The sequence below is a fragment of the Bidens hawaiensis genome, unplaced genomic scaffold (assembly GCF_021521415.1).
Source record: "Bidens hawaiensis isolate Kalapana, Puna unplaced genomic scaffold, B.hawaiensis_p1.1 tig00039473_1, whole genome shotgun sequence".
Lineage (NCBI taxonomy): Eukaryota > Viridiplantae > Streptophyta > Magnoliopsida > Asterales > Asteraceae > Bidens > Bidens hawaiensis.
In genome coordinates, this window is record NW_027505604.1 from 19,509 (window position 1) to 40,904 (window position 21,396).

General features: G+C 33.2%; 2 protein-coding genes across 4 annotated transcripts; one reads left to right on the forward strand and one right to left on the reverse strand.

Annotated features, from left to right (window-relative positions):
* Positions 1-7,474: 7,474 nt before the first annotated feature.
* Positions 7,475-14,929, forward strand: LOC143614247 (DNA N(6)-methyladenine demethylase ALKBH1C-like). 3 transcript variants are annotated; one of them, XM_077087740.1, is made up of 3 exons: positions 7,475-7,709; positions 8,429-8,773; positions 14,513-14,929. In XM_077087740.1, the coding sequence occupies exons 1-3, from the start codon at positions 7,488-7,490 to the stop codon at positions 14,786-14,788; spliced, it is 843 nt and encodes a 280-aa protein (XP_076943855.1). In that variant the 5' UTR covers positions 7,475-7,487; the 3' UTR covers positions 14,789-14,929. The 3 variants fall into 3 exon arrangements, with proteins under 3 accessions (XP_076943855.1, XP_076943857.1, XP_076943856.1); XM_077087742.1 differs by lacking the exon at positions 8,429-8,773 and adding an exon at positions 13,421-13,765; XM_077087741.1 differs by lacking the exon at positions 14,513-14,929 and adding an exon at positions 9,187-9,573.
* Positions 14,930-16,216: 1,287 nt separating this feature from the next.
* Positions 16,217-21,105, reverse strand: LOC143614240 (TOM1-like protein 9). Its single transcript, XM_077087737.1, has 10 exons — positions 20,987-21,105; positions 19,523-19,601; positions 19,307-19,405; positions 19,117-19,230; positions 18,858-19,009; positions 18,686-18,767; positions 18,475-18,560; positions 18,194-18,385; positions 17,634-18,106; positions 16,217-16,928 (listed from the first exon to the last, which is right to left on the reverse strand). The coding sequence occupies exons 1-10, from the start codon at positions 21,085-21,087 to the stop codon at positions 16,363-16,365; spliced, it is 1,944 nt and encodes a 647-aa protein (XP_076943852.1). The 5' UTR covers positions 21,088-21,105; the 3' UTR covers positions 16,217-16,362.
* Positions 21,106-21,396: the final 291 nt, after the last annotated feature.

Consider the following 21,396-nt stretch of genomic DNA (forward strand, 5'->3'; position numbering starts at 1 on the left):
ATAACTATCCATCCAAATCCACTCTAATATTAAAACATAATATAAGTTTTACATCATAAAAAGTTTCAATAATATTTAGCTTTTCTCAGTTTTAATTATCTCTTAAGACATGATATGACGATCCTACTGCTCTTTCTAATAACAATCATTCTATTAAAAAACTATAGCATAATAAATGGGATGAGTCGATCATAATGTCTCTTATGATAATGATAGACAAGAACTTATTTAAATAAATGCTATCACTAGAGTTATTCTAGATTTAATTTTTCTTAAGACTAATCAAAATAACTCCTAAGATGTGCATTCCTTCTAAATTCTAACTATAAGGTTAAATGGTATCCCTGAATACATCATAATGTAAAATACCATGACCCATAAAATTAAGGGCTTACACATGGAAATAATTACACTTTTCCATTGCATTACATACTAAATTTTGATTAGTACAATTTGATGCCTCAAGAATCAACTATAAGTTCTATAACACTCAGAAGTACCAACGAAAAATGAGCGTGTTGATCAGCAACTCATGTACAAGAAAAGAAATGTCTGGCACTAGAAATAAGATGTTATTCAACTCACTGTCACTAAAACCTAAAAGATAATAGTTCTAAGGTTCAAAGACAAAATACAAATATTACTTCCAGCTTTAAGTTCTCTAAGAAGAAGTCTCATTGCTAAAATATGTCATTAGATTAGCCATAAGCAACAAGACTATCCATAATTCAAAAGAACAACTGGCTAAAATTAATAGTTGTATATTAATGACATTTTAGTCTGCTAATCCTAATATTCTCATTAACACATGATAGGTTGAGTCTAGTTCTATATGTTTACCCGAAATCAACAAATAACTAACATTAGTGTTAGTGATAAATTTGAATGTTAAGGCTATTATAACCATGATAAACTGTCTTCTAATTACGCTTTATGATACCTTAAATATTCTGAAGATTAATAAGAATTTAGTATCAATACTTAATCTACATTATGACAGTTATGAGGTTTGCATAGCCAGCATAAAGTCACTATTACCTTAAACTCTCATATTATTTGTTATCAATATCTGGATTGAAACATTTATAAAATAGAACTAGATGATACTATATACTTTCACAACTTTTATTATCATGCAAATAAAAATTTAACAAAAGACAAATGAGACCTATAAAATTCATCCATTAAAACCAAATTTCATGAGAAATCATGACATGGTTGATGAGGGTGATTTTTCATATAATCTCATTCTTAGTGATTTTAAATCATGTGCTAGATGCCCTAAACATTACTTGGCTTAAGAAATAAGTATGGGTCTACCAAAAGTTATGTTTCACTTACATTCGTGGAACTTATTCAACAGAATATTCACATTCTTTTATCATTTAAAAGGCGATTTATTTGTATCTAATCTATATTCTATGGTCCACGGTCTTAAAGAGATCCATTCATATATACTAAATATGATTTCTCTAAATATGTTCCTAAGTTTATTATGACATCTGCGCGTTAATGAAAATAAATCAAGTCTAACATATATATGACAGATTCCCACGTACATCAATGAAACTTCTCTTGTATTTTTTTAGAGATATTAAATATCAGTGGGAGCCTTAAGTGTCTCAATAATAACTTACAAGATTTGTAAGAGGTGGGGGAGTGAAAACTTGATAACATCTCAATTACACCTCTTGTGTAGGACACTGCTCCATCACAACACTATTCCATCAAAACTTTATCTCTTTTAGAATTTACTATTACTCTTACAAAAGTTTCATTTTTCTTAAATGTGGGCATACTCCGATATCTTACTAAAATAATCCTCACAAGAGAAACAACGACGACTTACATCATTAACTTGTTTCTCTATTAGAATCTATTGGTCTTTAAATATTGACCCTAAGCATTCAAATTTCCTTAAGGCTTCTAAGGTTAGTGGGAGCAGTAAAAGTTCTTATAATGACTTGTTAGAAGTACAAGAGGAGGGGAGAAGAGAGTCATTAAATTTTACTCCGAACTTAACTCCGATTACACATCTTGTACACCATACTGCACCAAGTCTTACATACATAGAATCCTGAGAATGATAGCAACCTAACCAAGAGTTAATCCATAAAACCGAGACTTTTAAAATTACCCAATAATCAACTCAGAAGGTCATCTAGGTTTTTAAAACCTACTGACATTGATGATTATGTAACCTCCCTAACTAAAGCTAAAATGGATGTTGGAAAGTTTAATGATCCTACCCATTATAATTAAACCATTAGCATCAATCATAATTGACTCCATAAGTCAGCGTAACGTTTTGAGATTTGGTTAAATCACCTATGAGTGTTTATAACTAAACTAAATCCCAATACTAAACGTTATGACAGTAAGAAGCACGATTAATTGTTATATTCAAGGAGAAACCAATTATCAAAGAATCTTCTTACTTATATTACAAAAGATTTCTTTAAGGATCATTACTGTTCTAGTAGCTTATAATAGTTAAGAGCTACATTAGATGAACACTAAAATAACTTTTCCTAACAACCGGCTAACATATTTTTATATGTTCATAAAACAACCTAAAAGTTATAAATTGAAGGTCAAAGAACATTTAGTCTGTAAGTCAATAAAATTCATATATGGGTTAATGCAAACATCATAATGTGATGAATCTTAATACAATTATTTTCATCAAGAACCATGCCTACCTCAAGATGAGTGGGAGCAATTAAAACAAACTTGTCCTTATACAAATGCGATTATTTTGACAAGTATATGTTACATAAGTCCAAGCATTGTTCACACATGCTTTGATATGGTGGATCTTAGATATATCTCTTATATTTTAGGTATCATAACATTATGAGATAGCCCCAAAGGGACGTTAGTTTTGTTCCATAAGTTTTATTTAAATGAGTCCTTACACATGTAACAAACAATATTGCTTTCCTTTAGAGGATAATAGAATCACTGAGATTATTTTCTTATGCTTCATCAAGTAGAAACCTTATATAAGTTCAAGTATATACTCGTTCAGATATTACTCAAAATTGCAACACACTATATATGTATAGGTTAATGTGAAGCATCTAAAAGAGTATTAAAATATCTTTAAAGGAAACGAGAGACTATAATTTAAAAGAAGAAATGAGAACTCAAATCGATTTATTACTCTAAACTTTGTTATATTCAAGATAACAAAATGTATATTCTTATTCCGGCAAATAAATCTATCTCACTGAGGAGTCATAATGAATTGATAACAATAAACTAAGTAATAATGACATAATATGTTGATTAATCACAAGACAATTGTCAATAAATGTTGCAAAAAATTTATCAATTGACTCATAAGTTATTAACTCCATATAAATTATATATTGAAAACTTACTATGATAAAGTAGCTACCATGTTTTCTCAAACAGTAACAGTTCGATAGGTGATGCATTAAAATTTCGATATGAAATCAATTATTTGTTTATGAACGAAATGAGGAAATTAAATTTTCGTATCGAATACATTCATGATACGCTAAAGGATCCGATAACTAAAAGTCTATCACCCATAAGTCTTAAGTAAGCGCTTAATAATTAAAACGGGATTACTAATAACCACACATAATTGCATATCGTACTATGAATGACTAATTATTACTTTCCTCAGTTTTGATTTTGCATGTCTCTTAATATGTTCTGCATGCATAATGACATATAGACAAATTATAACACAAATCAAATGTTCTGAAGGGCTTACTTGAAAATTTTGATCATAATAAATAAGGACTCCAGTATGATTAATGGGGGTCTTGAACTGATGCTCAATTCAATGGTTGCATTTCTCTGCTCCAGTTTGAGTTTAAAGCTAAATTGAGTGTTAGCTCCTGATCAGACTTATCTAATACTCATAATAAATGATTACTCGGCCAAGTGGGAGAATGTAAGATTATATATAAATTATATGTTTATTAATATGGCCATTACTCTCATTTATATTATAATAGATTAAAATTATTATTATATTATGCCTTATTATATATTAGTTTGGTAATTGTTGATGGGTCATTTACCCTTACTAGCTAATAAGGGCTTGCCATTGGGTGTATTAGAGAGAATAAATTAACATCATAACTTAATCACACACGCATACAATTTTGTGTGCCTTCTCTCTTCTAAACCGGGTTCTTTCAAGAACCATAACATCATCCTAAACTATACATCCTAAAGGGGAGCTCGATCAAGATGACAAACATGTCGACTACATCATCCTCCGTATGCGGTTATTACTCTCTCTACTGTAACAGGTACGCATATAATTATGTGTTTATTATATTATCATGTTTTTCCATTACTAACATGAAGAACTGATCAACACTATTGACTATTATTGAGAAGGAAAGGCTTGACGCTTAACTCGTTCTAGCTAAACCCATTTTGACAACCTCCAGATCAGCGATTTAATGTAATTCTTATGACACGACCAATTTTGACTTAAGCAGTTCTAGCATGTCTCATTTTGCTAAATTCGTCACTGACCATTTAACTACTATTCTCAATTATTTGTGCAGTCTTTTCAATTATTTAAAGAAATATTTAGCACGTCTCATTTTGCTAAATTCGTCATTGACCATTTAACTACTATTCTCAATTATTTGTGCAATCTTTTCAATTATTTAAAGAAATATTTACACTTTGAGCACTAAAGATATGAAATATTTACACTTTGAACACCAAAGATCTGAAATATTTACACTTTGAACACCAAGGGTTGCCTACACCCCTTCCGAACTAAAAAAAATTGAAACCCAATAAAGCAAGTTATGGCCCTTTGTTACGTTCAGACATGTGAATGAACCGAACACTCATATAATAGTTCACGAACTGCATGATGGCAAGTTCATTGATGTTCGTTTATTTAATAAACAAACTAACAATAACAGAACATTTGTGTTCATTTAGTCAAACGAGCGAATATGACCACATGTTTCGTTTGTTCATTTATGTTCATAAACGTCTGTTTATGTTTAGTTATTTATATTTGTTTGTCTTCGTTTATCTTTGTTTAATTACATTCATTTATATTCGCGAACCATTTGTGTACATTATATGAGCGAACATAAACAAACATGAAATGATAATTTTTAAACAAACATGAACACAAATATTTTTTCGATTAAACATCCACATTCGTTCGGTTCTTTATAGAACCTAATCTTGTCTGAATACGATTAGGGATGTAAGCGAACCAAACGTTCAGCGAACAGTTCATGAATCGTTTGGCAGAAGTTCGTTTATGTTCGTTCGATTAGTTAAACAAACGAACATGAAAGAGCCATCGTCCGTTCAATTGAGTTCGTGAACGTTCGTTAATATGTTCATGAACGTTCGTTTATGATCATTGGTATATGTTGTTCAAGAAAACTTTTTGTACATTTATTTATTTTATCTAAACATTTTATATTATTTAATTTGTTACCCCTAAATAAAATAGAAAATCATAGTCTCATGTTTTTGCATTTTTCCCATGTCTTTTCTCATTACTCACACTGATGAATACATCGATCTCAATCTCTAGGCTTTATCGATTTTATTTGTGTTCGTAAACACATTCATTTCTTTAATGAACGAAAACGACATAAAACCTCGTCGAACACATTATTTCCTAACAAACGAGCATGAACAAAGCATTGTTCGTGTTCGTTCAATTCATTTATAGTCCAAAGTTTGATCTAAACTCTAAACAATATCCGAACCACCCAATTTACCTTAAATAAAATTCCTTGTTAATCAAGTTTAATACATAACAATAATAACTTTATTATATAAATAAAGCAACATTATTATAATTTTAATTTTATCAATCGACACTCACTTTCTTTTCTCACTAACGCTGTCCGTTAGGGTTCTTCTTACAAATTCAGCCTCAAATTTCCGTCAGGTATCTTCGTTTCAATGATCTGATGCTTTAATTTTGCTTAATTAGAACTAATAATAATAATATTCGTTCAATTGCAGTGATTTGTTGAATAATTTGAAGAAGATGTCGCGGTATAATAATAATCGTTCTGCTCCTGGTAAATTTCATAATTCTCGAACAGAGTGGAAACCTAAACCTAAGGTATGGTATGATCCGGCTAGAATTTATTACTCTGAAATTTATAAATTCGAATCATCACAAATTACTAGGCCTGTAAACGAAACGAACCGAACCGAACAAACACGAACATGTTCATTTAACTTTGACTGAACATGAACGTGTAATTGAATAAATTTTTATGAACGCAAACGAAGATGTTCACGGTTATTTATTTAAATGAATGAGCAAAATGTGTGTTCATGTTCGTTTGTTTAGCTGTTCGTTTATTAAATAAATGAACTCCCGGCTGAACGGTTTATGAAAGTTCGGTTCGTTTAGAGGATACAAATTAGGGCTGCATTCGGCAAATTGTTCATGAACTGTTTGGTGGAAGTTTGTTTACGTTTGCTCGTTTACTAAGTGAACAAACATGAAGGAGGTATGTTCGATTTACTAAATGAACCGCATTTTCATTCAATGGTGTTTGTGAATGTTCAATAATGTGTTTGCTTACGCTCGTTAAAGGTGTTTAATACTTTTTGATGACTTTTCTAATCTTATTATATGGATTTAAGCAAATTATTATTAACATAAAGAATATATATAAGTATTATGTGATAATTTGTATGTAAAATTAACATATGAATGTTAAAAGAATACACCAACACAAACTTGGTAGCCGGACGGAACTGTTGACACTGACCATTCTCTGTTGGTCAAATCAAATAAAACAGTGTTCCTGTCCGTCCGTTCGTTTGTGTGTTTGAACAGTTCAAGAACAAGAAATTCATCCGGTTAGTTGTTTGTGAACAATGTCTTATAAAAGTTAACGGACGAGCATGAACAAGGCTCTGTTCAGTTCGCTTCGTTCACAGTCCTATCCGAAATTATAAGAATTACTCATTGGAACTACTAATTTATAGAAAGTTTAAGTTTACTGTATCTATGTTGTGTTCTCTGAGATTGATGCATCATTGCATGATGATGATAATTCTAAGAACATGAAACAATTTGGGGCAAAATCTCAGAAGGATGATGAAGAAGACGTGAAAAATTTTAAAAATGCACCGATGCCAGTTCATGCTGATGGTAATTCTAAGAAGGTGAACAGAAGTGTGGAAAAATCTCAAAAGGATGACGAAGAAGATGTGGGAAAATTTAAAAATACACCGATGCCACTTGATGCTGATAATAGTTCTAAGATTGTGAAAACAATTGGGGAAAAACTCAAAAGGATGATGAAAAAGACATGAAAAGTTTTAAAAATACAACGATGTCACTTCATGCTGGTGGTAATTTCAAGAAGGTGAAAAAAATTGGGGAAAAGTTTCAGAAGGATGATGAAGAAGATGTGACTTTTGATGTGCATAATATTAAAAATATACTGATGTCTATGGATGCCGATGATGATTCCAAGAAGATGAAAAATTTTTGGGATAAATCTCAAAATGATGATGATAATGAAAGATTAAATCATTCTGGATTTGATATTTGTCAAAAGGATAGTCCTCCATTCAAGCTAAAACCTCCATTACATGTGACGAACCGAGAAAGACGAAAGCAATCCATGAAAGGGCAAAGCATCACCGTTTTGAGGCCTGGGATGGTGCTCATGAAAGGCTACATATCTTCTGCTGATCAGGTATTGTGTTTTTAAGCTTAAAGATCAAGTTTACAACTTATAATTGTATAGGGTGTGAGCGAGCCAAGCTTCAGGTCATTTCGAGCTCTTTTCGAAAGCCCAAGCTCGGCTTGGGCTCGACTCATTTGTTATTTACTAATTATTTTAGCTAGATTTATACCTTTTTTTTGTACATATTTTAGTTATATACAACATAATAGTTATATATAACATAATATGTTTTATTTACTTATTTTGTTCATAATTTTATATGTATTAGATTATTTTAAAATTATATATCTATATATTAAATAAAAGCTATACTAATGGTAGGCTCACGGGCCGACTTGAGCTTTACAGTGAGGCTCGGGCTTGGGCTTATTTAGTAAACAAGCTTGTTTTTGGCTCGAGCTCGTTTAAGCTTGTCTTAGTTTGAGCTTTCAACGAGCCGATCTTGGGTAGCTCACGAGCTGCTTAGGTCGTTTGCACCCCTATATGTAATATACTAAATAAAAGTTATACCAATGGTAGGCTCACGAGCCGACTTGAGCTTTACTAGTGAGGCTCGGGCTTGGTCTCGTTTAGTAAACAAGCTTGTTTTTGGCTCGAGCTTGTTTAGCTTGTCTCAGTTTGAGCTTTCAACGAGTCAATCTCGGGTAGCTCACGAGCGGCTTGGCTCGTTTGCACCCTTAGATGTTTACAACTTCATCTGATTGATTATGATGGTTTATTTTTTCCAGATTAGCATTGTAAAAAAATGCAGGGAGCTTGGAATTAGTGATGGAGGTTTTTACCAACCTGGTTATAGTAGTGGAACAAAACTACATTTAAAGATGATGTGTCTCGGTAAAAATTGGGACCCCGAGAGTAGTTTGTATTCTGAATTAAGACCGTCTGATAATACTAAACCTCCGGGGATTCCTGAAACATTTCATGATTTGGTTAAAAAAGCAATACAAGATTCAAACGAGTATATTCGGGGGAATGTTGGTGGTTCAAATGAAGGCAAAGTTGTTCCTAATATGTCACCTGATATATGCATTGTCAATTTTTATTCAAAAAATGGCAGACTTGGTCTTCATCAGGTTAGAAATCTTCACACGTGTAAATTTTTTGGGATTTTTTTTATTAATAGATCTTTTGGGATTGTTTTTATTAATAGGTTTTTTTTTCATAATATTGTTAAGTTTTAACAAGCAGCCGCACGGAACCATAGTATAGGGTTTACTTTTTTACTGATATACGTCACAGATCATTTTTAACCATTTAATGCAACAGATTACCATTTTGTTACTGAAGCATGCATTTTTGTTGCATTGTTCGGCAAACGGAAGGATAAGTTTGCTGCTTTAAATTGCTAAAAAGAAAGATAGTTATGCATGAAATTATTGTTCACAAAAAATATAAAAAATAAAAAAAGAAACACAGTTTATGTTATATTCAATTTTTAATATGAAAGTGAAATCAAAGATTGTGAATTAATATTTGTGTTGTTCAGGACAAAGATGAAAGTGAAACGAGTAAAAAGAAAGGATTACCCGTTGTATCATTTTCGATAGGTGACTCTCCAGAGTTTTTATATGGTGAAACCCGAGCTGTTGATGAAGCAGAAAAGGTTACTTTAGAATCTGGGGATGTTTTGATATTTGGCAGGAAATCAAGATTAATATATCATGGTGTTACCAATATTGTTCCTGATACTGCTCCCTCATCGCTTATACATGCAACAAATATGAGCCCAGGTCGCTTAAATCTTACTTTTAGAAAGTATTGACCCGGTCGTTGTTGAAGCTTGTTTTATGTCAATATTGGGATTTTGATGATGCTCATCACAATTTAGGAATGGATCTTAATGAATTCCAAATGTTTGCTATGTACATAAGTTTGTTTGCTATGTTTTGATGTGCACATATTTCAAATGATTGATTTAGTCTCAATTGTTCTAAATTGGTGCATTATATGATAAATATAATAATAAGTTGGTGCTTTAAATTGCACAAAAGAAAAAAATATGATGTGCATGAAATTATTGTTCATAAATAATTAAAGGTCAGTCGATCCAAATGGAAAGGCCAAATATTATTTAGAAAAATAAAATCGGAAAAAATTACAAGAAGCAAGTAACTCAAACATACATGGAAAGAGACGATTATTAAAGCAACACCATTATTTTCTTTCCAAAGTTTAACTTTTGCTCCTAAGCTTCACCTGCTAAGAAGTTGTTTGGATTTATGTATAACGTTGGCTATCAAGAATGGTTTGTTACTAAAGATTAGAGTATTTTGTACTTTTCAAATCGCCCATTACATAATTTCTGAAATTGTTTGGACCGCCTCCACATTTCTCTTATGTTTTCTATAAGGTGAACTCATGAATATGGATTTGTTTTACATAACACACAATCAACATCTCCCATGTTAATACCTCTACGCGATAAAGCCTTCTCAGTAGAGATCCGGTCCAAAAGCAATCTCCAAATAAAATTTTAGCCAAAAACTTAAGTCCACCGGCTGACGGTTGATATTGTCAATTTCCCACTGTAAGCCCTTCACCAAGTACCCGAGAGCCAAGCCATGCGGCCCCTTCCATAACCAACAGTTTGGTCAATCAGCGAGTTGCATGCTTGAAACCAAAATTCACAACTTTGTACTTCCATTTGTTGTCGAGTCGTGTTAAGGCTCCTCTTCCTCCTCCATTTCTAACTTCTAACTTCATGAACTACAATGTTGCAACCTTTACTAAGATCTCCTTTTGGCTCTCCACGGAACACAAACAAGGGTACCTTACCTCCAGTGGTTCAGACATAGGAGTTTTTCCCCGCTTCTTATCGAACCTGTAATCTATCCACCAGTTTTGAGTCCCCACCCTGTGTATCCTGATCAAAGTTGCCAATATGATTCCAAGTGCCGCCCAAAAACTTAGTTGGAATCGATTCCCAAATGTTAGGACCATTATGGACCGGGGGCTATAACTTTTACCCAAAGGGCAGATATATCATTTTTGTATTTAACGTAGGGGGTATTATAGTAAGAAATAGTTGTATTAGATGAACAATTTATTATAAAGTGTTACGTTCATGTTAGCAATGCTATATAATTCTGCTCTATTGAAGTTGAATTGCTCATATCTTTGCAATAACTATTTTCTACATCAAGATTTTAAAATAGTACACATGTATAGAAGTGTAATTTGATATATTCATATGAGACCATTTTCCCATAAAAAGTATCTCGTAATACGATCAAATGTGAAATGACTAGGCCATCATTTGGTTTTTGGAATATCGGATGGTGAAAAGTGGTTATTGCCAATAACCGGTTACGGTTTCTAACCAGGTTTTGAACGGAAAATCCCTAACTTATGCTAAACCTATTGAAAGTTTGAAACTAACATTACTAGCACTAGCCATATTATTATTAACCTATGTTCACATAACTGGTTAAAAATCAGCCCCTATCTAAAAAGTCCAAACTGGTTTCTAACCATCAATTTTATTCGGTTATCAACCGGTTTCTATCGCACCGGTTAATAACCGGTTTTAGAGTTACACAAATCGGGTATTTTCAAGCAGTGTTTTAAAACCAGTTCGTACCGGCCAGTTGAACCGGTAACATTGGGTTTCGCATACCAAGCCGGTATTTTGTGCCAGTTATTTTTTGATGGTTTGCAAGAGCATCGAACCGGTGGTTTTTTCTAAAATGCCGGTTTAAACCGGCAAACCGGTTTTAAGTCCGAGAGATTTTTGATATTTTTGGGCTCATATTTTCTAAAAAATAGTTTTAGCCTAACGGTTAACATTGAACCATTAAACTTTTGGGTTATTTTTTGAAAATCGAGTGTTTTTGTAGTATTTTTTATTATGGATTAACTTTTGGATTATATTTTGTTAGTTTTTGAGTTAAAGTTGTATTATATGAAATTACAATGTAAACTATTCAACCCGGTTGAACCACCCGGTACAACTCGGTTCAACCTGTTGTACCATTTTTTAGCCCGTAAAAAACCTGTTTTAAAACATTGTTTTCAAAAACTAGACCCTGGTAGGAACCTGTTTTGGCATTGGTCAACAAAAAGGGTTAAGCGGTTAGGAGAGCCCAGCCCATTCTGTTATTTGAAAATATGTTTGTTTCACCCGCCGACTGTCTGTGGGGAACTGAAACGTTTAATTAGTCCACTGACTACTTGTAGTATATTAGTCGACTGTTGGTTCTTATTCACGTCCATTTCGATCATCATTTCTAGCAGGTATAATCATCGTTTCAACCAACTGAAAAACTGATGCTGTTTCATTTGAACTATTCGTCGATTGCAGTGAATAGCTTGAAGATATCTTGGTATAGCAGCAGCAGCAGTAATAATAATAATAATAATAATAATAATAATAATAATAATAATAATAATAATTGTCAAGGCAACCGTTCTGCTCCTGGTAGATTTTATGGTGGAAACCTAAGCCTAAGGTATATGATATATCCTCAGATTTCTCATCGTCCGATAATGCGTTCCTTTATGTTTGATAATGTGTTCGTCTATGTTTGTTAATGAAGTTTGTTTATGTTCTGATGTGTTTGCTAGTGCTTGTTTATGTCCGTTATCGTTTGCTTGTGTTGTTTAATAATGCCTTCTGACATTTGTTTGTGTTGTTTGATAATGCGTTCTTTTTATGTTCGTTAACGTTCATGTGTGTTTGATAATGCGCTCATTTTGTTCGTTAATGTTTGTGTGTGTTTGATAATGCCTTTGTTTATGTTCATTAACCTCGTGTGTGTTTGATAATGCATTCATTTTTGTGTTAATGCGTTCTTATATGTCGTTAGCACGCTTGTTCATGTTTGATAATGCGCTCGTTTATGTTTGTGTTTGACAATGCATTTGTTTATGTTTGATAATGCGTTCATCTATGCTCATTACTGTTTGTTTGTGTCGCTAATGCGTTTGTTTTTGTGATAATGCGTTCGTTTATGTTGGATAATGCTTTCATTTATGTTTGTTAATGTTTGTTTATGTTCGATAATGCGTTTGCTTATGTTGGATAACGCTTTCGTTTATGTTCGATGATGAGTTTGTTTATGTTTGCTCGTTAAAGGTTTTAAATATTTTTCTAATATTATCATAAACATTTAAGCAAATATTAACACAAAGCAAAAATAGTTATGCGTATTGTGTGATTAATTTATATGTAAAAACTGTAAAATTAACATGTGAATACAAATGCTAGTAAACACACCAACACAAACTTGGTAGCCGGTCGAACCCTTGCCAGTACTGACAATTCTCGGTTAGTCAAATCAAATATAACATTGCTTGTGTTCGTATCTTTGTGTGTGTGTACCGTTCGCCAACAAACTTTCATTCGGCTAGCTGCTTGTGAATCGTGTCTGATAAAAGTTTAAAAATATACTGATGTCATTGGATGCTGATGATGAATCTATGAAGGTGAAAAAATTTGGGGTTAAATCTCAGATTGATGATAATAATGGAAGATTAAATCATGCTGGATATGATAGCTGTTCAAAGAAGGATAGTTTTGTGATCAAGCTAAAAGCTCCGGTACATGCGATCAACTGAGAAAGACAAAAACAAACTATGAAAGTGCCAAACGTCATCATTTTGAGGCCTGGGATGGTACTCATGAAGGGCTATATATCTTCTGCTGATCAGGTTATATTATGTGTTTATAATGATTTTGTTTACAACTTCATTTTAAAGTTTTTTATGGTTTTATTTTTCAGGTTAGTATTGTAAAAACTTGCAGGGAGCTTGGAATTGGTGATGGGGGGTTTTACCAGCCTGGGTACAGTTGTGGAAGAAAGCTGCAATTAAAGATGATGTGTCTTGGTAAAAATTGGGACCCCGAGAGTCGCATGTATACGGAGTTAAGACCGTTTGATAACTCTAAACCTCTGGGGATTCCTGAAAAGTTACACGATATGGTTGAAAAAGCAATACAAGATTCGAACGAGTTTATTCGAGAAAATGTTGGTGGTTCAAATGAAGGCAAAGTGATTCCTAACATGTCACCTGATATATGCATTGCCAAGTTTTATACCAAAAGTGGCACACTTGGTCTTCATCAGGTTAGATATTATAATGCTTTATTGATTTTTTTAGCTAGTTAAAATGTTTGTTGCTTTGAATTGGCAAGAAATAGATAAATATGATTAAAGTTATTGTTCAAAAGTTAAAAAACACATTTTATAAAGTTCTTTCTGCACTAATAAATTTGTGATGATTTTCAAAATTCATTTTTATGAATGTTCTTTTTCATTAGTTAAAGTTTGTTGCTTTAATTTGTTAGATAAATATGATTGAAGTTATTGTTCAAAAGTTATTTTTAATATTCTTTTTGCACTGGTAAATCTTTGTTTTGATTTCAAGATTCTTTTGATGTATAGGATATTTTTCCATGTTGTCAAAGTTTGTTTAAATTGTCAAAAAATACAACGGACGTAAGCGAACGAGCATAAAAGAACAAACATAAACAAACACATTATTGAAAGTCCATGGGCACAATTGAACGAACGGGCCTCTATTCGTGTTCATTTTTTTAATTAACTGAATGGATTTCTTTGTTTATGTTCGTTCATTTATTAAACAAGCACACGCAAACGAACTTCCTGCGGAAACATTTCACTGAAAGTTCGATTTGTTTACACTCCTAAATACACAAAAAGTAAAAAACATTTTGTATGTTTAGTTTCCCGCTTTTAGTTAACCGAATGCCAATTTTACCCTTTATATGAACACATTTTTTCGTGACCAACTCAATTTTAAAGAGATGAAAGTGAAACCAAAGATTGTGAATTAACGGTTGTGATGTCCAGGACAAAGATGAAAGTGAAAAGAGTATAAAGAAAGGATTACCCGTTGTATCATTTTCGATAGGCGAATATGCAGAGTTTATATATGGTGAAACCCGAGCTGCTAATGAAGCAGAAAAAGTTATCTTAGAATCCGGGGATGTGTTGATATTTGGCGGGAAATCAAGATTAATATATCATGGTGTTACTTGTATCCTTCCTGATACTGCTCCCGCATCGCTTATAGAAGCAACGAATTTGCTCCCAGGTCGCTTAAATCTTACTTTCAAAATGTTTTGACTGGCTTCATGATCATTTATAAAACTTGTTTATTAAGTCTGTTTTTGGATTTTGATTTTGCTTTGTTTGTGTGGATTTTTGTTGGATTTTCATGATAAAATGTAGGAAAGTGGTATCAATGATGTTATGAATGCTTGTTATGTTTTAACATGCACATATTCTAGTTTTTGTAGCTTCTAATATCATGCGGTGTTTGATATGCTCCATAAAAGTTGTTAGATCAAAATGGGTCACTTGAAATTCCACCTTCTTATTTTTGAGTCAAAATGGGTCAATAAATTTAAAAAAATGGGCCGATGTGGGTTAGGGTCCAAAGAAATGTGGCAGGTTCGGGTCAGAACGGATTCGGTTCAGGTTTTGGCTCGGATCAGGTGTCGAGTCGACACGAGTTTTGGCATGGAATGAGTTCGGTTTGGTTTTGGTTTTTTGTTTTGTTTTTGTTATTTTAGTTTATTGTTTTTTTTAGAGTTGTGATTTACTATTTTTTTTGAATTTTTTTAAAGGGATTTTCTATTAAGATCAAAGTAAAGGAGTTTTCTAAATTGGTGAAGAGAACTCTTAACCTTACCAAATCAAAATGATCAAAATGGCGGAGATGTCTGGAAGCAAATAGATTGTTATATAATAAGCGTAGTGCATGTCGTACAATAAATCACATGCATCAAATAAGTGTTATCATAGAAATCACATGCGTGAGATAAGTTTTGTCCTAGAAATCACATGACCCAAAGTATATGCGTAAGGTTGTCGTCAACTATGTCACGTTCTTAACTTCATATATAAGAGTGGTGCATGTGTAAAGATAACAATATGTTTGTTTGCTTCCGGACATCTCCACCATTTTGATTTCATAAGGTAAAGAGTTCTTTTCACCCATTTAGAAAACTCCTTCAAAAAAGAAAAGAAAGATAAAAAGAAACATGTTCTGACCCGTTTTGACCAGGGCAAACCATAACCCGTTCGTCCCAACCCATTTGCCACCATACCTATCAGTACATTAATATGGTCTCGATAGCAAATGGAAGTAAAAACGTTCTGATATGCCTGTAAAAAACCGAAACTGACGCTAGGAACGTTTGGCGGATTGACGCATGTCTATTTTTACAATGCTTAATGCATTTAACTCTATTTATTATACTCAATTATCTTCTAGTTTAACACACACATTTTACACTACTTTTTAATATACATACGCACATTGTACATTATTACACCATCTGTTGCACACATTACTGACTTGATCATCGACAGATATTTAGAGACTCGAATTTTGGGGGAGTTACTTAAACAAAAACTTCTTTAGACTCGAATTTTGGGGGAGTTACTTAAACAAAAACTTCTTTTTCACTTAAACCGCATTATATTATATTGAAATAAAAGGAACAGGAACGGTTTTTTTTCAATGAAACAACCATATGATAAAAAAAAGGCCCCATAAATCCAAAATATAAAATCTCTAGAAAATATATCAACACACAATAATCATTCCGGCTGATCTATACATATAAAATATCCAAAATGTACATAATCCAAAAGAAAGAAAAAAGATACCTTGAAGAACAAATATAGCGGGGTCACATACTCCCAGCTCTACCAGGAGTCGTCGTGTTATTTGGTTTGACTTTCGCAAAGTCAACAAGGTCTCCAAACAACTTATCCTCTGCCTTTTGAGGCTTTCCTGATGGCACATGAACATATGATGCATTAGCCATTGATGGACCGGTGTAAACAGTTGTGTTTAGATAACTGCCGTCTCTAACCGACATCCCAGCCATTCTCTGATCAATATATTGTGTGTTTTGTTGTTGCCCATATCCATAGCCGTAGCCGTAACCGACACCGTAGCCGGAGGGCTGGCCCATTTGGTTATTGTACATTTGTTGAGGGTATTGCATGTATCCCATTTGTTGCCGTGGAATGGCACCTTGAAATTGTTGTTGAGGGATTTGATTGGTGTAAACTTGCTGGTTGGGCATTGGCGGCAGCTGGTTGTTCATTGGCGGCATGTTGTTTACTGGAGGTTGTGAGAACTGGTTGTTTACCGGAGTTTGTGAGAACTGGGTGGTGCCGCCTGGCAATTGGTCGTCAGCTGACTGAGCTTCCCAGGGCGGTGGCGGTAGACCGCCACTCGTAGCAGCACCTGTAAACAACACTAAAATATGATTCCAAGTAGACGAACACAACCCAAAACCGACAGTTTGATTTTATTTCATTTCAAAAACCGAATTTCCAATTTAGTTTCAGTTTTGCATGTACCAGAAACCTAGCCAAAACCGTAAAACTGAACAGACCTCTACAACCAAACAGAAATCGTATAAACCAAGTAAAAAAAACAGACGACTTTTGTTATTGAGTTTAAGTTAAAAACGACCTAAATTATAGTTTTTTGTTTTAATTGTTAAATAATTTAGAAAAACTAATAAATGGTGTAGACCAAAAATTTTGTCCAAATATGTAACAATCAATTAATCATTCATTAAATAAAACTTTAAGCCCAAAGTTTTCCAGCCCAAATTCATTATTCTGGGCCAATATATTTTCCAACCCAAAACTTTCAAGCCCAAATGGCAAAACAGAAACCGAACTCATAAAAACAAAAACAAAAAAAAAACGACTTTTGTTATTGAATTTTGTGAAATATTCTAAGTGTTAAATAATTTAGAAGAAATTAATAAATAGTGTCAACCAAAAATTTTAGATCCATATGTGCAATAGTTTCATGCCCAAAATTATTATTTTGGGCCAATATTTTTCTCGACCCAAAATGCAAAACCAAAAAACGAAGCCAAACCCATTATGAAAACCCAAATCAATTCAAAAATCCAAAAACCGAATTTTCACTTACCAAAACCTGGTGATGATGGCTGCTGCTGCTGAACCATATTACCATTCCACACAGGATTATTCCCCTGATTATATTGTGACCACGCCTCATTTTGGGGCGGGGCCAAGTTACCAACATTTCCATTCTGATAAAGAGACGGTTGTTGGGCCGGCATATATTGAGTTTGAGGTTGTTGGGCCGACATATATTGATTTTGAGGCTGCTGGGCTGGCATATTTGAAGACTGTTGGGGTTGAGCTGAAAACATGTCCACAAGTGCTAACGCATTTGACTGAGTTACAGGAGTTTCAGTAGCCTGAGTTTCACCAACAGGGACAATAGCTAGCGAATCTGAAGCACTTGATGATCCAAAACCGTCTCCACTTAAAAGGTCAAAACTGGCATCGACTTTTGCTGGAGGTGTTGCCTGCCCATTAGTTGTGACTGGAGCAAGAGAAATCAAATTATTATCTAAACTAGTACGGGTGGCAGATCTGCAGAAGACAACAAGGGTTATTTTAATAGCATTCTATATATTTAACAAAAATTAATTAATTAATAATAATAGTAATAATAATTACTCAGGTTGCTTAGTGTCTGTAGCATCAATAAGAGGAGCATCAACAGGTACCAATGCTTGACTAGTTTCAGGAGTTGACTTTGAATTTTCAGATGGAACTGCGTGTGTTCCATTAAGAAGTGCTTCATGTTTGGATAAAACACGCTGCAAGTCATCGTTTAAAGCTAATCCTTGACTTAATAATGATTCATCCCTATATAAAATAAAATTAAACTTTTATTAGTATATATTTTGGTGAAAACATCAAAACGTGAAGCTGTAATTAGTTACACTAAGTCTTACGCGGTTGAGTTGACCAGATGTACCACTCGTTTCTTGTATGTCCGGCACTGCTCGACCAAGTCTACAATAACCTCTTGCCTAAGCCCCTGATTCCAATATAAAAAATGAAAATAACAAAATTAATTATATAACAAATCTATTCATCCACATTTATACATAAAAAAGCACTAAACCTATTATGAGTAAATTATAACTCCAACTGACAACTTACCACTTTCTTTTCTGGATCTATTGCAGTCAGCATTTCTGCAAGCACATCCATGATACCGCGCGCATTTTGCATTTCAGTCAAACTGAAATTAAAAAAAAAAAGTTTTGGTAAGCAAAATCATGACTGTGTGAATCGACATAAAAATACAAATACTATGATTAAATTTTTATACCTCAAAGTTGGAAATTCGGACTCAGCAGGAGGCAATGCAGTTCCATTTTCATTTTCTGGATTATGTGGAAGTGATGTTATTGGCTGTGTTTGTGGAGGAGTAAAGACGGGTGCAGATCTCTCAGATCTTTGTGGAAAGTTTGCTCCTAATCGCTGAAATACAATTAAAAGAGATAAACAATAATAATACTTTTAGATACCCATTTTGTAAAAAAGTAATTTTAAAAACTAATGTACAAAAGAAGTTATAATAACATTACCAATAATTCATGGTATGCTGCATAGTACTGTGGATACCGTGCCCTTGCTCCTCCAAAAGCCTCTTGCCAGGTGTCAATTAGAATTAATATCTTCTCTTTTACATGAAAATCAGGCTGCAATATTAATATAAGAATTAACATCATGAATAAAATTGATGATGAATTAAACTTTTAAAAAAGTGATACTAGCCTTCTTTTTCACTATTTTGACCATATCATGAAGCAAGTCCTTCTCAGCTACATGCATATGAACAAAATCGCCACAATTCTTCACTATCGTTTCCAATAGCTTACATAAGAAACAAGTTAAGTGATTTTAGTCAAACTAAGAAATCGCCTTGCATGGATTAAAACAATATCATGACTCCTAACAATCAAGATTAAAAAACAGTAGGTTTTTACTTACTGTCAAAGCAAGAAGCTGGACTTTTGGATTCTTGCTTCCTAAGCGTTTTTTAATTCCTTTAACGACGTCTTTTGCTTGCCTGAAAAATAATTCCATCAATATTAGTGCATTAGTTATTAACCACTACTTACACAAATCAATGTACTATGCAGACTGTTAGAGGCGCCAACTGTGACCCACTTACATGATTCAGAATCTATAAAATACATATCTAATAGAAAACCAGTAATACAGGTCACATTCAATACATATAAACTGTTAAGAGGTGTCAATTTCGACCCATTTACTAATGGATAGGTTTATTCACGAATCAAACAAATAGCAATTGATCCAAAGTATGTTTGTTCTTATTAATATAACCTTCCAAATCATTTTAGTCGATAATTCGGTTACTGATGCAACAGTGTTCTTCAATTGAGCAAAAACACCATGAGGGGGCTATCACACCATGGTAGAATACTTGCAAATAGGACTGTAAACGAACCGGACATTCGGCAAACTGTTCAGCGCGAAGTTTATTTATGTCCGTTAGTTTAATAATAGAACAAACATGAACAAGGAATTCCGTTTGTTTGATTAACTAAATGAATGAGCGCGAACATACGTCATGTTCGTTCCATTGTGTTCGTTTACATCTGTTTATTTTTGTTTGTGTTTGTATATTAAAAGCTTTTAATGATTTTTCTAATCTTCACATTGATTTAAGCAAAATAATTAATTATAAATAACTATAAAACAAAAATATATGAGTATCATATGATAATCAAGATGTAAAATTAACATATGAATAAAACATTCATCGTGTTCATTCGTTTGTGTCTGTGAACCATTCACGAACAAGTTTATCTCCTTTATTAAACGAACATGAACAAGAAATTTAATTTGGTTAGCTATTCATGAGCCATTAGCTTGTCCGATAAAAGCTTAACAAACAATAATGAACAAGGCCTTGTTTGGTTTGGTTTGGTTGTCCGTTTACAACCCTACTACCAAACCCTAGTTAGCCTTAGATTACTTCCCCCCACACCAGTTTATGCAAACTTGCAGCTCACTTGATCCAATCCTTACATTCTACTCTTAAACCTCACAATAACTAAGTTACAAAATCCAAACAATGAAACCGAATAATATCTTCTTCGATTCCACTTCAACATATCAACCCTAATTCCTGAAATCCTACTCCAAACCGCAATAAAAACAATCAATTTCACCCTAACCACAAAACCCCCAATTTTCAAAACCTAACTTCCTACAACAACATATACAGCAATTAACAATAATAACCGAAAGTAACAAAGCCATAAAAGATCATGATCAAAGATCTTCGATTCCACTTCAATTTATCAACCCTAACTCCTGAAATCCTACTCTAAACCACAAGTAGCACACTCAATTTCACCCTAACCACAAAACCCCCAATTTGAAAACCCTAACAGCAATAGATAGGAAGTAAGGAAGACATACACAGGATCATGGTTGCAGATATCGCAGATCTCGAGATTCATGGCCCAATCGGGACCAATAAGCATGTCGCTGGTGGCTCTGCTAACCATTGAGTTCACCATTATTAACTGATCGGAGTTGAAATTAACTAACTAACTAACGCCGATCTGAAACGGAGGGATGATTGTATGTAGATCAAACAGTTAGGTTAAAAAGTGGGATTTTATATCAGATTTGTTTTATTGTCATTTCAAGTCAACAGACAGAAAAGAAAGAATAATAGTTATCATCATCATAATAACAATATTATTATTATTATTATTATTATTATTATTATATTATTGTTGTTGTATTTTTATTTTTGTTATGATGTATCAATGTATTGTTTAAAATATTGGGTTTTGCTATTTAGAGAGGGCTTACCAGCTTAT